General features: G+C 41.7%; 1 protein-coding gene across 1 annotated transcript; it reads left to right on the forward strand.

Annotated features, from left to right (window-relative positions):
• Positions 1-1,211: 1,211 nt before the first annotated feature.
• Positions 1,212-10,821, forward strand: sigirr (single immunoglobulin and toll-interleukin 1 receptor (TIR) domain; the record flags this gene model as incomplete). The annotated part of the gene is made up of 9 exons (XM_080842856.1): positions 1,212-1,284; positions 7,447-7,648; positions 7,930-8,054; positions 8,565-8,705; positions 9,008-9,151; positions 9,496-9,598; positions 9,925-10,075; positions 10,293-10,470; positions 10,649-10,821. The coding sequence occupies 9 exons, from the start codon at positions 1,212-1,214 to the stop codon at positions 10,819-10,821; spliced, it is 1,290 nt and encodes a 429-aa protein (XP_080698982.1).
• Between the last annotated feature and the right edge of the window lie 5,504 nt (positions 10,822-16,325).

Genomic DNA, 16,325 nt, shown 5'->3' on the forward strand with positions numbered 1-16,325 from the left:
TCAGCCCCATATGAGCCATTCATCTTCTAAGAGGGTTGCTAAATGATCTGAATTTAGTTGTTTTCCTGAGATGGCAGTTTTTATTTATGGCAAAGTTTCAAGTAAGTCATGTCTCTGTGAGGAGCTTACGGCCAACACCTGTGCCCCATTTCTACTTCAGTACGAAAGCTAACTTGTGGTGTGGTGGACTTGAATTGTCTTTACTGCCCAGTGTTAAAGTTGTTACAATATTCTTATAATAGATTTAATTTTTCATGAAAAAATATTGTTGCACAAGGACACCTATGACTTTGATTATTTCACGCAGACTGTCATTGACATTGACTGTTCGCACATGTGTCATGCGACATGTCTTCTTATCCTCCATGAACTTTTAAACTACCAATGTCTTGACAAGCGAAGAAGTCTTTTTTTGTCCATACTCAAGAAACTGAAGAAGGAAATGAAGGGGCAGCACTAAACCAAATTACAGGGAGGTAGATACAACTCAAGGCAAAATACCTAACCTATCCTACGTTTACTTAAAGGGCTGGAATCAGGACCTGAAGAAAGTGATTAAAGAAAAGAAAAGATAACAGGGATTTGGAAAATATCAGCTCACCCATTGGGGCAATTACATCCACTCTCTGAAAATTTGAGTTATCTGCCTGGTCTGGTCAGGTCATCCTGGCCTGAAACTACACCTCAGTTTAACTGTTCAAAAACACCACCATTGTGAACCCCTCTGTACTGCAACGGTCATATCTGTTTAATCATGATTCAGCATCACTGTAACATTTTACTTAAGTTTTAATGAACACTGCCTTTCACCGGGGATTTATACAATGACTTACTGTTTTATATTGTAAATAGTTGTTCATAGGTTTTATAGGCTTTGCACATGATGCAATGTGTTGTGTGTGCAATATGTTGCAAATAGTCTATTGATAACATTTCGGGAAACTTGAAGAATTAGAGCACTTTTAGTACACATTAAAATTTTGAAATGTAACACTTTCTTTATTTGCGGTGTTCTTTACTTGTGGTGACGTTCCCTCCACCCATGGTTTCGCTTTCAAACAGGTGAGACATATCACGTGAACAAGGCTGACGAGGTTACTCCATACTCGGAGCATAGGATGTGCGCTTTCCGCAGTGCAAGCACTCAACAATTTACGTCCACACAATTGAAGACACTTGAATTGAAGGATTGGCTACATTAGAAATTTGACATGAGGACTAAAGAGATTGTAGCACATTTGCTCTGGACGTGTGTGATTTGGAACGTAATATCGGTCACAGCAGGTAAGAGTTCAACTGAAGTTTGTGTATGTCTGAACATACAGTTTGTCTGTCAGCAAACGGGGAATGTCGGTATTTCATAAAAATGTAAGTGTATTTTGTTATTACTTTAGTATTTTGACCCAGTTTTAACAGCCAAAATAAAAACCTCCAGTCTCTTTCGGTACGTGGCACGTAGCCTAATTTTAAAGGCTATTTGTCGAAACTGTCTAAATCGTCCGGACAGTATGAAGTTATTTTCTATTTACATGTGGGAATTCATATTTGATTATAATAGTTTTAAATTTGGACCGGGCATTTATACATATGATACTGTCCCATAACGCTTGTAGGTCACCTAAGATGACTGATGTGCTAATGTAGTACTCTTGGGCTGGCAGACGTTGAACTTCGGACCCGGATATGAAGCTGTACGTACTGGCCAATGACTGACTTCTAGTGTATAGCGACTGCGTTTGGCATGACTGTTTTCTACTAATGGTGTTTAGGCCTTCGTTACTGAATAACGCAAAAGTGTGGATTCAGGGCTTTCTCCATTACCGCTGCTGAATAAGACATTATTGGGTCTAATTCCTAGATTTGAGGGAGGTTTCCCCGTTGATGCTCTTCACCTTAAATCCCTGCAGGGACAGGAGGCTCTTGTTTGTGGAGTAATTACACAAGGCAGAGCATTTTCCATTAGGGCCTGGACAGCAGTGAACTGGTCAGGCAGAGGTCCACTGGCATTAGTAAACTAATGAACCCTGTCCTCATGCTGGCAACGTGACATTGAGCCGGGTCCTGCAGATCTTTTTATGTACCCTAAACATGTCCTTCATTTAGAAGTGGATTTGAGGGACAACACAAGGTGATGCAGTTTTCGCTTCTTAGCCCTATATTAGTCGGTTATAGTTAGTGTTAGATAGTTCTCTATGCCCCTATAGACGTACTTGTTGTTAGACTTTGGACTTCCCTTCATATAAAAATATGAAAAGCCATTGTCGGAGCACAAAAGCTCTGTTGTGTCATAATTCCCCTCTCTACTTGCTACTTCAGTGCTTTCTTTTGGAATGCAAAAACTATCTTTAAATGGTAGAGCTGCACAATTCCACTGAACCTCTAAATGTCATCTCTTTTGGAAATCAACCCTTGCTTTTCCATATTGACTTTGTCACATGACACCAAAACCAGGGTCCTGTTTTCTCTAATGTGCCCTTATGCAATGGGAACGTTCTAAAGCAAACACACACACACACATACTCACCTTCACACTCCATTAACGCTGCCTACGCCAGCATCGTCCTCCAGTGCCTAGCACCGGGACCCTCAGGCTCCTCCCTACTCTAACCAATAACAAAACTTTGCCGTCAGGCACAGGGTCAGCAGTACCAGGGAAATGCCTCCATGCAAAACAGTGTCTGAAAAGCATTAGAGGTTAAATGTGGCTTTGTTGTTCCCACTTACCGCCCAGGCTATGCACTGTGCAGCAACCGACCAAAAATGAAAGAGAATGGCACTGCCAACTGCCAATCAACAAAAGACACCAGGGCCCTGTTCGGGGACGCTCGCTAAGCGGTTTAGCGAGCTAAATTCCAGGCTAAAAAAAGACAACACCGTTTTAGCGGATTCGGCGTAGCAACTTTTGCTCAATTTCCATGGAAATTAATCGCTACGCCCTAGCCTGCTCCAGGGCAGGCTAAGCAAAGTTTAGCTGGCTAAACTTGCCACACCCACGCCAAAAGGAGGGATCCCATTGACAAGGAGTCATAGTTTGATTAGCGTAGGAAGAGTTCTTTGCGATCGCCAAGAAGATACATTTTTCCATCATGATGAGTTCTTGTATGAGCGCTACCGATCCACCCGACAAGGAATAATTAATTTAGAAGACTTTCTCGAGTCATTTATTGCATACACCACCGTCAAACATTGAATGTCATCACTTTCTTGCGAGTGGTAGCCTTCATTTTTGTAATGTCGGCGATGCGGAGAACAAAGCACTCATAATTATATGACAGTGGTAGCCTATTGTACAGTTGAGACATTGGTACAGTTGATAAACCCGAAATAACTTTCATGTGCAGCCTGAGACGTGATTTTTAGTTTGCACATGAATACTAACGTTTTCTTTGATCCCAGGAAATTTGAGCACATAACCCAAATAGATATTGGCTAAAGTTGTTTTACCTACTTTAACTTACATCATTGCAAACGTTTAGTTTTGCAAACGTGTCTAGTGTTTGTGCGGTAGTGAATGGTGGAGGTGGATGGTAAGGTGGGTGCATGATAAGAAGAGAGAAATAGACACAATTTCTTTTCATTGCTTAAATGTATTGAATTTCTTATTAATACATTCACATTAAGCAGACGGTTTTATTCAAAGCGATTTAAAACTACAATTCCTACGAGGGTGAGGGGAGTCGAACCAGTGATCTACAGTATGCAAACCATACGCTAAACCCGCTGCACCATAGTACCTTTCTGTGAAGGGAAAAGATGTCACGTATTATACATCTTATAGACAGTTTCTTATATCGCTGTGGTAGCCGCGGGAGTGTCGAATTTTGACATGATTATGGTCTTGAATTCTTCATAACGCGTTCATGATCATATCCTGCCTTATCGGAGAAAAAAAATAGTCTTTTTCTTTGAGTTTAGACCATTGTACCTTTCAAAAAAATCATGGTTTTGGGGATCGACCTTTCTTGCCTTTTGAAGCAAGACGTGCACGCGCAATTTAGCTGACGAGATAAATTAACTTGAGGTTAAAATAAATTAGCGCCCGTCGCCAGACCGGCTTGGCCTGTTCTCATTTAGCGAGCTAGTTAATCTCCAGTTGCGAGCTAAATTAATTATCTTAGCTTCAGTTGTACGCCGAACAGGGCCCAGTTAGAGCGCTCATACAAGTGGCTAACGCGGTCTGTATTTCTTTATTTGTAGGCTACCGCTGTCACTTTTCATAGGTTGTACAGTGTGAATGTTCGCTTTTTGCCCTAACACTGAGTTATTTTCTTTGTGAAGACTTAGTTAGCTTTTGTAAGCCAATACTTTCGAGATCAGTCAATAAATATAGTTGGTTTTGACTTATATGTTGCCCCCTTCTTTACGTTGTTACTGGACATTTATGTGTCCTGTAAAGCTATGTTGCATCATACAACATTTGAGACATGTGGATAATGAAAAAGTGGGATAATTTAATGCGGAGCCAAATCATGTTTGCTTATGAAGGCTCCTGAATGCAACTTTCTTCCATATAACTAGCTACTGTAGCTATGTAGGTAGAGGGGAAATATTTTGATTGTGTGCTGCCATCTACTATACAAAAAGGTATTGCTGTATGAGTTAATCAGCCTACAAAAAAAATGATATTGCTTAATGTAGGTCGCCCTAATCATTATCAAAAAAATTGTGTACTCTTTCTCTGCTGACATTTATTCCTAAAGGCTCTGTAGTTATACATATAGGCCTAACCATCTGATACTAGCCCAGAGTTAAGCATATTCATCTAGCAAACTATAGGCCCTACCTTCCTTGGAGTGTTACAATAGCCAGTATCATTTTATTCCATGTGTCCATCCAGGCAAATTTGTGGATCCAAATGTTATTAAAAAACATATATAATGTTATTTCTTTGTAATCATCCAAAATTATGTTAAGTGTATGGGTATTTTGCATACATTGAGCGGGCAACGCGCCGTATATTAAGTGGGCCGCTCTGACAGACAACTCCCGGGCCACTTTTTCCCCCCAGTCCGCCCCTGCTTTGAGGTGGCCCTTTTTTTTTTGCATTAAAAGGACGGATGAAGAGGGCCCCTGGCTATGTTTTCGCCTTAGGCCCCCAAATGACTAGGTCCGCCACTGCATACACCACCGTCAAACATTGAATGTCATCACTTTCTTGCGAGTGGTAGCCTTCATTTTTGTAATGTCGGCGATGCGGAGAACAAAGCACTCATAATTATATGACAGTGGTAGCCTATTGTACAGTTGAGACATTGGTACAGTTGATAAACCCGAAATAACTTTCATGTGCAGCCTGAGACGTGATTTTTAGTTTGCACATGAATACTAACGTTTTCTTTGATCCCAGGAAATTTGAGCACATAACCCAAATAGATATTGGCTAAAGTTGTTTTACCTACTTTAACTTACATCATTGCAAACGTTTAGTTTTGCAAACGTGTCTAGTGTTTGTGCGGTAGTGAATGGTGGAGGTGGATGGTAAGGTGGGTGCATGATAAGAAGAGAGAAATAGACACAATTTCTTTTCATTGCTTAAATGTATTGAATTTCTTATTAATACATTCACATTAAGCAGACGGTTTTATTCAAAGCGATTTAAAACTACAATTCCTACGAGGGTGAGGGGAGTCGAACCAGTGATCTACAGTATGCAAACCATACGCTAAACCCGCTGCACCATAGTACCTTTCTGTGAAGGGAAAAGATGTCACGTATTATACATCTTATAGACAGTTTCTTATATCGCTGTGGTAGCCGCGGGAGTGTCGAATTTTGACATGATTATGGTCTTGAATTCTTCATAACGCGTTCATGATCATATCCTGCCTTATCGGAGAAAAAAAATAGTCTTTTTCTTTGAGTTTAGACCATTGTACCTTTCAAAAAAATCATGGTTTTGGGGATCGACCTTTCTTGCCTTTTGAAGCAAGACGTGCACGCGCAATTTAGCTGACGAGATAAATTAACTTGAGGTTAAAATAAATTAGCGCCCGTCGCCAGACCGGCTTGGCCTGTTCTCATTTAGCGAGCTAGTTAATCTCCAGTTGCGAGCTAAATTAATTATCTTAGCTTCAGTTGTACGCCGAACAGGGCCCAGTTAGCAAGCTATCAAGGTTTTGTCGGTGTCAGTTGTCAGGTGCTGTTGTTAGTGTTTACATGTTTTTTGTATGCACTTTAGGTCGTTAGCTTGCTAGTTTTAGACCAAAACTACGTACTGCTGCTTTGACAAATGTTGACGATGGTGGCATAGTTATGAAGTTGGTTATAAACACAAAACTCAAAACACCAATTGAAAGTTATTGTGTTGGTCAGATTTCCCCCTGAATTTGAAACAGCCCACTGCATACCATATTAAACTAAAGGATTTCACAAGAACTCAATGAATCATTCTTTTAACAGAATGAAAACCTTTTTTTTCTGTGACTACAGCAGGACAGGGTTGTTTGTATTCCCTCCCTTCCCCCCCAAACAGAAGCCACGGCAGATGTAACTGTGAATGCGGGTTATCTGACTTCATGAACATCTTTTAAAGAGCAACATATTGTGCTGTCACAAGCACTTCATAAACACCGGTAATGGTCTGGTCAGGAGATAAACAAGAGGCATGTGTAAAAGTCTATGCCAAAGTCTGAGGATACAGGTGTATATTTTAAGAGAATGAAGTATGCAACAAGTTATTTCACTATGTAACGTTCAATGCCACTCATCATTCTAGTTGGAACGGTTTGTAAATAGATCTCAGTGCTTTTATGGCAAGCAGCTTTTTAAGACGCAACACAAGTAGAGTGGACACACCTAGGCCATATAAGTTACACCTCTGATTATGTCCTCACTGTGACTTCTGAAAGCAGTATGAAGGCTTACTGCAGAGACATACATCAGATGTTAGGGAGCATTTTTAAAGCATTTTTCTGAGTTTCATTAATAAGTCTTGGAAAGGGTGCGTCTGTCATCACTGCTAAGCTCACATGCTTGGCTAGATCAGGTTTCAGCCCAGTGGGTTATACAGGGCCACTGCCTCCAGCGGCCTCAGATGTACTAATAAAGAAATCTTTGGTTTTTAACCTCATGAACATCCTCTTACACACACACACACACACATACACACACACACACACACACACACACACACACACACATTCTCTGTCTCCCTCCCTTTTCACTCCCACACAAAAATGCATTCAAATACTCATGAATACACACCTGTACTCACACACAGATGCTTGATATACCTTCCCTCACCTACCAATGCTCCGTATCTCTCTCTCTATCTCTCTCTCTCTCCCTCTCTCTCGCTCTGTCTCTCTCTCTCTCCCTCTCTCTCTCCCTCCCTCTCTCCCTCCCTCTCTCGCTCTGTCTCTCTCTCTCTCCCTCTCTCTCTCCCTCCCTCTCTCTCTCTCTCTCTCTGTCTCTCCCTCCCTCCCTCTCTCTCGCTCTGTCTCTCAGAATCTGCCTGCTCTGAGCCACCGGAGTTTGACCCCAGCTCGTCCTCGGAGATCTGGGGCACCCAGGACTCCACCATCATCCTGAACTGCACTGTTCTGTTGGCCTGGAACAGCAGTGACCCCAGCTGTGATTCCAGGCTGCAGTGGCTAAGGGAAGGGGCACTCCTCAATGCCAGCTGCTACACCTGGAACACCACTGAATGGTGGGCACAGGAGAAATATAAGCAGGAGTGGTAGACATGCTAGGACTATTACATATTTTATCCTGTTTAAAGGTCACCAAACTAGCTTACTCTTTCAATGAAATTGCATGATTTCACATTTAATGTTTGAATATTTCAAATGGAAAGAGTGATGACTGAAGATCTTTATAGCACACAGCAGATAGAAAATAAAGTGTGTAACCTTGTGCCGACCTAAAAGGAAGTGATGTGATTGTATAATAATGAGGATTATTGTGCCATGTGGCCTTCATCTACCCAAGTCATCATGGAAACCAGACTCAGGTGACTAGCGTGCTGGAGGTGAACCTTATGAGCCCAACAGACTTTGGGGTTTACAGCTGCATTGTGAGGAATGCCTCTCTCACCTTCAGAATCCACAAGACAGGTAAGGGATTACAAAACGTAACGTTAGTTGCACTGTCAGTGCAAGTAGGCCAGCACAGTAATTGCTTTATGAATTAGTTACCATGGGACATAAAACCAGTACATGCATAATGTCTTGGTGATCAGGACTGCTCTCAGATATTCTGCACTTAATAAACATAGAATGTCCTTCTCTAAACCTAGAAATGCTTTGGTAATGCTTAAAAAAAAACACAAAAGTCATGTCCGTTGCATGGAAAAGATATACACATATCATACGCATATACACATACATATATAAACACATACACACACACACACACACACACGCGCGCACACACACACACATCCACACACGCGCACACACACACACACAAACACGCGCACACACACACACACACACACACACACACACACATACAAACACACTTATAAACACATACACAAATCAAGTTTTGGTAATACATTTGTTATTCTGTTAGTAAACTTAATTGGAAAGCCTATGTGATAATATGTTGAGATATTTTGCTAGATCCCGCCAGTCACACGGCTACAGTAGTGGCTGCCATCACCCTGCTGCTGCTGCTGGCCTGTGCTGCTCTGCTCTACTCCAGGTGCCACCTCAACTGCAAACTCTGGCACAAGAACACCTATGGAGACTACGAGATCAATGGTGAGGAGGCCATGAACAGACAGTGCAATATCCTGCAGTGTTTTACTACAGACATGTTTATGTAAATGAATTATCATCCTTATGAAAAAGAGTAGACAACCTGTGGTATATTTCTTTTGAAATTTAATGTTATCAGTCTTTGCTCCATGCTCCCACATGTTGTTCAATCAATCACTTAGTTTCGGTCATTTTATATTTTTCCTCCCCCATTTATTGTGAGATATGAGAGCTGGGACAACATGGAATTTGACTATGATGTGTACATGTACATTTAATATGTGCTTTTCTTGTTTAAATCACAGATGGTAAAATGTATGACGCCTACATCTCTTACGTGAACGATGAGAATGACAGGAAGTTTGTGAACTTCATCTTGAAGCCCCACCTGGAGAACAAATATGGCTATAAGTTGCTTCTCAACCACACAGACATCTTACCGGGAGCAGGTCAGACAGACACACTGGCAATCTAATATGAAAATATTATGTGACGTTAGCTACACATTTTTAAAGATGCTGTCCACATTTCTGGCAACTCAATCAAATTACACCCCTCCCTTCGGAGCTAAGACTGTGTATGAACACAAGTGTTTTTAAGTAAACACTGAACAGACAGCTAGAGGACCATGAGGAGCAATTAGCTGAATTTGACCAAAAAATGGACTGCACATACAGTGTAATGCTGTTGTAAATTAGTTTTTTAGTAGTTGTGATGTGATGTGTGTGTGTGTGTGTGTGTCTGTGTGTGTGTGTAAATGCTTATACTTTGTGTGTGTGTGTGTGTGTCGTAGAGCCCTCTGCGGAGCTGGTGATGAGTGTGAGTCGCTGTCGCCGTCTCATTGTGGTCCTCTCCCAGTCATATCTACAGCAGGAGTGGTGCTCCAGCAACTTCAGGTGACAGATGATGTTACTGCCTACCAAGATGTGTATGCATCTGTATAATTGAGAGAGCAAACAAGCTCAAGTTTTGCACATGAATATGTTTATGTGTACATGTGACTGTGAGAGAGAATTTGTGTCTTTTAAACGTGTGTGTGTGTGTGTGTGTGTTTGTCTGTGTGTGTGTGTGTTAGTGTGTGTGTGTATGTGTGTGTGTGTGTGTGTGTGTGTGTGTGTGTGTGTGTGTGTGTGTGTGTGTGTGTGTGTGTGTGTGTGTGTGTGTGTGTGTGTGTGTGTGTGTGTGTGTGTGCGTGTGTTTGTGTGTGTGTGTGTGTGTTTAGGCAGGGTCTGTGGCATCTGCTGGAGCTCTCCCAGAAGCCAATCTTCATCACACTCCAGGCTCAGCAGAAGCAGCTTGATCTGGAGGTGGCGCACCAGCTCAGAGAACACCAACACCGTGTACACACACTCATCTGGGGCCCACGGTCTATGGTCAGTGTCACACACACACACACACACACACACACACACACACACAAAGAAAGATACGTTTAGGGAATATCAAACCTGCCTACTCGCCCCATGCTTATCTGGGGCTTCCAGAGTCATTTGCACCATTTTCCAGTGACAGTAGATTTGTAGAGGGACAATGACTTCTGCTCTGCGGGTTACTTGTACGTAACAGTCCCTCTCTAACAACCCCTCCCAGACCCCCTCCTCTTCGTTCTGGAAGGAGCTGGCGCTGGTGATGCCCCGTAAGGTGACGTATCCCATCAGATCCTCTGGGGATCCCCAAACACTCTTCCAGGACGATAAGGACCCCATGCTCACTCTGCGACCCGATTACCTGGACTGCCGGCCGGACCCTGACCCCGCTGGAGACCTGGGTAAGAAGGGCTGGGGTGGGGGTGGCCTCTCACATAGAAGGTCAGAATGGAATTGATTCGACATCAGTCTGTGTCAAATCGGGGCCAGGTGTGTGTGTGTGTCTCAGAATCAGTGTGTCTCTGGGGTTTGGTATTGACAGGTATTTGACATTGACATAAAGTTCGTCCTGTGTTGCAGGGCTCCGGCTGCCAGTGTACAAGACCCAGCTGTCCAAAGCTCCGGTGCTGCCTGTGGCCCCTGGCCTCTCCTCTGAGCGCCGGCCCTCAGACATAGATGTGTCAGACCTCGGCTTGCGGAACTACGCAGCACGCAACGACTTCTACTGCCTCGTCACAGACGATGACATCTGACTGAAGAGAGAGTGGGTAACCAGCACCAGGTAAGAGACGGCCTGTCTCTGCATGTATTCATGAGTAGTCTCTGATGTTTCCATCAATATCTGAAAAGAGGAAAGGCATTGGAGAGTGCTGTAAGGATTGGAAATCCTTCAGCCACATTTATTAATCATTTAATCTTTTTTTTTTCCTTTTTAAAAACAGAAACAGAAACTGATCCATGGTCTGCAGTCCTGCCCTCTCATTGGCACGTCTTTCTTTCCCAGTCTCTTTCACTCCACTCCGCTCTTCTGCTTCTTTGTGGTATCCTTCAACACAAATCACGGCGCAGCTGTTTGAGGGGACTGGCCAGCCAGCATGTCACAGTATGATTTAACCATATATGTCCTGACACAGAGAAAAACGTTTGTGCAACATTAATTCTGTAGTTCTGACTTTTAAGGTGTTTACCCTTTGCCATATTATTGCCTCACATGTAAATATTTTATACAAATGTTAAGAGCTGTATATATTTCATATCAGAACTGTTCATTGACAGATGTTCAAATTGCTCTGTGAATCATACTTCTTTCAATGGCCTTGTAACCTAATTGTGATATAATTCTATATGTATGTACAGTAAAGACCTATTGATTGGCCCAATGATTACTTGTTTGAAAATTCAAACTTCTTGAGCTATAACCATCCATTTCCACTCCAAAACCTTACATCATGATTGTGAGGAAAAAATGTGATTACAGTGTACAAAAGATATGTAGGTAAATAGTAAAAGCGAATAGCCAATGCCTCCACGGCTGCATTACAGTTTTTATCCATTGCTTTGGGCAATTTCACGAAACCGAAATTACATTCTCAAAGCTCTTAGTGCATTTGGCAAAATAGCCTATATAGTTCAGCACAACTACATAGATCACCTTCAGAAGGTCATATCTCACCCAAAACAGTTAAGTCAAGCTTCAAAACCAAATCATTTTCTCATAAAAATAGTCAGTGCCCCCAAAATGAAAAGTTCCTTCCCGAAAAGAAAAGGACATTCTCCAAGCTTTAAATATATTTGCCAAAATAACCTAGATGGTTTATCAAAACACTATGGCTCACCTGCAAAAGGTCATATCTCTCCCAAAACTGACAACTCATCAATTAAAACTAATTCCTTTTATCATACTAATAGTCAGTGCCCCCAAAATGAAAAGTCCCTTTGGCATTGTTTAAGCACTGCAGGTCAAAACGTTTAGATGTTTTGCCAGTATGTCAGTGGACCATAGAAATATCCCTCATGTGCACATTTCAATCTTGGCTTGACACTGAATGGTTACTGTAGTAGATGTTTTCTTTCCAGAATACTATGTGTATCAAACAGAAACAAATTCAAGAGGAGCCAACAAGGTTTCACATGACGAACTGTATTGGACTCATGTCATGGAAATTGTTACAGTATGTAATTGCAAAACAGAAACAGAAAATGTGTACAGCATAAAACACTGTCAAACAAAAAGAACATCAAAACTAAAATTAAGTATAGCCTACACTACTGTACTGTAACAAAACATACAGAAGGAAAGGAAGTCTTCAGTATTCGTCCTCACTCTCCTGCTCAGCCTCACGCTCACGTCTGTCTGGCCACAGATTCTCCCTTGCAATGCAACGTGGGAAGAATCGCCGTGCATGCCGCAACCATCCCCTGCAATGATCAGCCGTTTCATCCTCACAAGCAGCATCCATTGCTTGAAGGAGGGACCTCTGATTTAGAGCCCGATGCTCCAAACTGAAAAAAACTCCTCAATAGGATTTAGAAATGGGGCTAGGAGCACCATCACCATCCTTTGATGGGCAGCGAACCACGCCCTGATGAGCGGGCCACGGTGAAAGTTGACATTGTCCCACACAATCACATATGTCGGCAAGTGAGGCCCTACTAAACCCCCCTCATGTAGAGGGATAAGATCAACGTAAAGGCGGTCTAAGAACACCAGGAGCTTCCGGGTGTTGTATGGGCCGATACTTGGAATGTGGTCGACACATTGTGATGTTGCCCCCGCGCTGTCCTGGGACATCCACCGTTTGAATTATCGAGGACACTGTAGAGTGTGGATGAACTCTACGGCCTGCCTCTGCCATTGTGAGGCCATGGTTGACCAGATGGTCGACAAGAGTAGCCCGAATTTCATCTGGTACTGGTTGGCCTCTTCCCCCTACTCCACCACCACGCACCCTTGCTCCTCTTCCTCTTCCTCTTCCTCCTCTTCCGCGAACAGGCAGTTGCCCTTGCTCGTTTGGTGCTTCCATGTTCATACTTGTCAACTGTACTGAACTTTGTCAAGCCCTAGATGTTTGATGGAAGCATTTATACTCCTGGATAGCACCTGTCAGCTAACTAAAATTACTGAGTGATTGGTGATCGGATGTGAGAAACTCCCCTTGACTAGTAAAGTTCTAGTTGCACCTGAAAAATTGAAGACGATGATCCAAGATATCCATATTACAGTATATACCATGATGTTTTTCATGGTATTATGTGCCTGAACGATTGTGACAGTGGAGTGAACTATTCTGCAGGTGATGATGTACAGAAGGAAATTATGCCAACATGTTTTGCAGCGAACAACCACTTGACTGAGAAGCAACAGTCAGTTTAGACCAGCAAGATGTATTCAATTGGTAATTGGGCTAACTGAAGGCAATTGTACCTAACCATTTGCACAGATGTGCTATGTCATTTGACATGTGTGCAAGCTGTAGGCAATTGTACTTGTCATTTGCAAGGAGTTTCTAAAACAATTGCAATTTGATTAAAGGAATGAGAAATGCCAATCGGTTTTGAACAAGTGCCCAGTGGTTTGGAGGTTTGCACGTGTTGTTTTGAGAATGTAATTTCTGTTTTGTGAAATTGCCCAAAGCAATGGATAAAAACTGTAACAAGCCAGTTTGTAATCGGCCACTAGGGGGCGGAAGAGTTAAAGGATGTGAACTTTTTTTTATTATTAAATTGTATTACATGTAATCATTTACTCTCATGTTATTTTTGTTTAGGTTTTCGAGAATATAACCATATTTGAACTTTTGCATCAATTTTTTTAGTTAGGTGAAATATACAAATTAGTTAAATACGTTTTTTTTTAAAAGGAGAAAAGCACCCGCTTTGAGACTAATGAGATGGTGGTGTGTACGTGTTTGCAAGTCTCTCTGAGCTGGGAGGCCAGCACTGGGCTGGTACTGGCAGAGATAGCCAGAGTACCAGGCAGACAATTGTTCGTGTCTGAGCAAGATCAAATATGTCAACAGGGTGTGGCCCAAAACACTCCACAATTCTTTATCGTGCTCTCTCCCTCTCTCTCTCTCTCACTCACACACACACATACACAAAGATAGATTAAGCTCAAAATGAACATGAACCTGATTGTTTAATTCAGTAATTCTATTTGTAGACACTCTTTCAACTTTATTTGTGCATTATTAAGGCATTTACATGAACATGTGCAGACTACTGATCCCATTGACAGCATTCCAGACCAAAGACTAAAATATTGCTGGTTAGAAAACAGACACAAGTGACACTGACTTCAGAGTCTGTGAGAGAGGTGTGAGCATTTCCAGTAGCTTCTTATGCCTAATCAGATTTCAGTGCAGTTAATGAACAGGCAAGATTGTTGTAAATAATAGTTTAGCAAAAGCAAATAGCCCACATACAGAATTTTCCATTCAAATCAACCCCAATTATTTACCCCAGCCTATTTGGTTGTGTGTGTGTATATATTAGGGTATATATAGGGAAAACTGCATCCTCATTTTATAGTTTGGTTGAAATGGTCAAGCAGTAGAGGTTCCTGGGCCTGGGCCTGGGCCTGGGCCTGGTACAGACCTACTCAGAGCTGTTTCAGGGTCAGCCGCTTTGTGGGAGGCTATGTTTGAGACGTGGCCTAGTCAAATTAATTGAGTTCATGTGTGTGAGCATGCATTTTTTCCCCTGGCAAATTTCTCTCAACAGTTTTTTGCAATTTAGAAAATAGATACATTCAAAATGAGAACTAGAAACTGTTGTGTGTTGAAATGTGTGCAAATAAATACACAATTTATGCAAATAAATAAACAAGTTGGATCAAATTTATGACAAACCTGCAACATGCATTCCATATGATTCCATAAATGTATATCTGTTACAAAAATAGCAGAAGAAAATATTGCCAGACATATAAAATTACATTATTATCTATCCCCATATCTAAAAATCAGATGTTACTTATCATTAAAACACGATGGCAGACTGTAAAAAGGTTCAATAAAACGTTATGTAAAAATACACATTAAAGAAATGAGAACAACACTTTGTTAGTTGCATAGACTTATGATTACAGACACTAGTAATACATCCTGCAGACACCTGAAGATACTGCACAAAATTCATGCTCATGTAAGCCATGGTCCTCAGCAGGATACGGACCTGAGTCACGTCTCTTTCAGCATGGACTGCTATTTGATAATCATATGATATTCTAAAACCAGAATCACCACAGCAATACCTCACCGTTAACCAGTTTACTCTCTTTACTTGTGAGAGAACAACCTGTAGCGTCACATGCATATAAGCTTTCACCAGATGGTGAACAAGAACGCCATATTTATACAAATGAAATAAAAGCATCAAGACACCATGTAGAAGACCACTGAGAAGGATGAGGGAGATGTATGTGAGTTTGTGAAACAGAAGCCATTGTCTTCAAAGAGTTAAGAGAACCAAAAGGAGAGGTCAAATGCGAAAAAACAGCTGAAGGTAAACAAATCTAGACTGAAAGGCTGAAGTCCTCTGTTGGCTGGTGTTGAGACTTGATGCTTGAGGTGTTAGAAAGATGCCATTTTATCTTACACTTCATGCGTATCTTCAACAGTCCAAAGGTTTTGTTTTATCTGTTGTTTTCTGAAGATAACTCCTTTCTGTCCCAAGGTCAAGAATATGATAGTGACTACACACCTTTCATTGTCATTGTAACCTTATTATTACCTGTGGATTATGTCTCTCTTATTTGCATTTTGGTGCATTTACAAAAAGTTTACATCACCATTCTTAAACATAGTATATTTAAGGTCGCTGAGGGAGCAGACTTGAAAGTACAAAAGCTAAACTATATATTCTATACATTGGACTACACAATTCTGTACAGGAACATCCCATCATGAAGAGAATTGGTGGGATTGTTTACATTTCAGGTGTAGAGCCCTATAAAGTTCCTGTCAAATCCCATAGATGAAGACTGTTACCAGACTCAGTAGACTTTGCATAGATATATTTTTAAGTCCCTGATAAAGATGATGCACCAGAGAGGAGAGAGGGGGTTTTAAGGTGCTTCTGAGCACTTGCCATCAGAGTTCCTTTGTTGACGTTGTATACTGTTGTCTCTGTACATAGTGCTGGGCTGTGCGTTCCCATGCCAACAGGCAGTGTCAGAGTGTTCCACCCAGCAATAATCGTTCCCACGGTTACAAACAGGTGTCCATGTGTACTCTGTTGCAATGCTGCAGATGAA

The sequence above is a fragment of the Sprattus sprattus genome (genome assembly GCF_963457725.1).
Source record: "Sprattus sprattus genome assembly, chromosome: 7".
Lineage (NCBI taxonomy): Eukaryota > Metazoa > Chordata > Actinopteri > Clupeiformes > Clupeidae > Sprattus > Sprattus sprattus.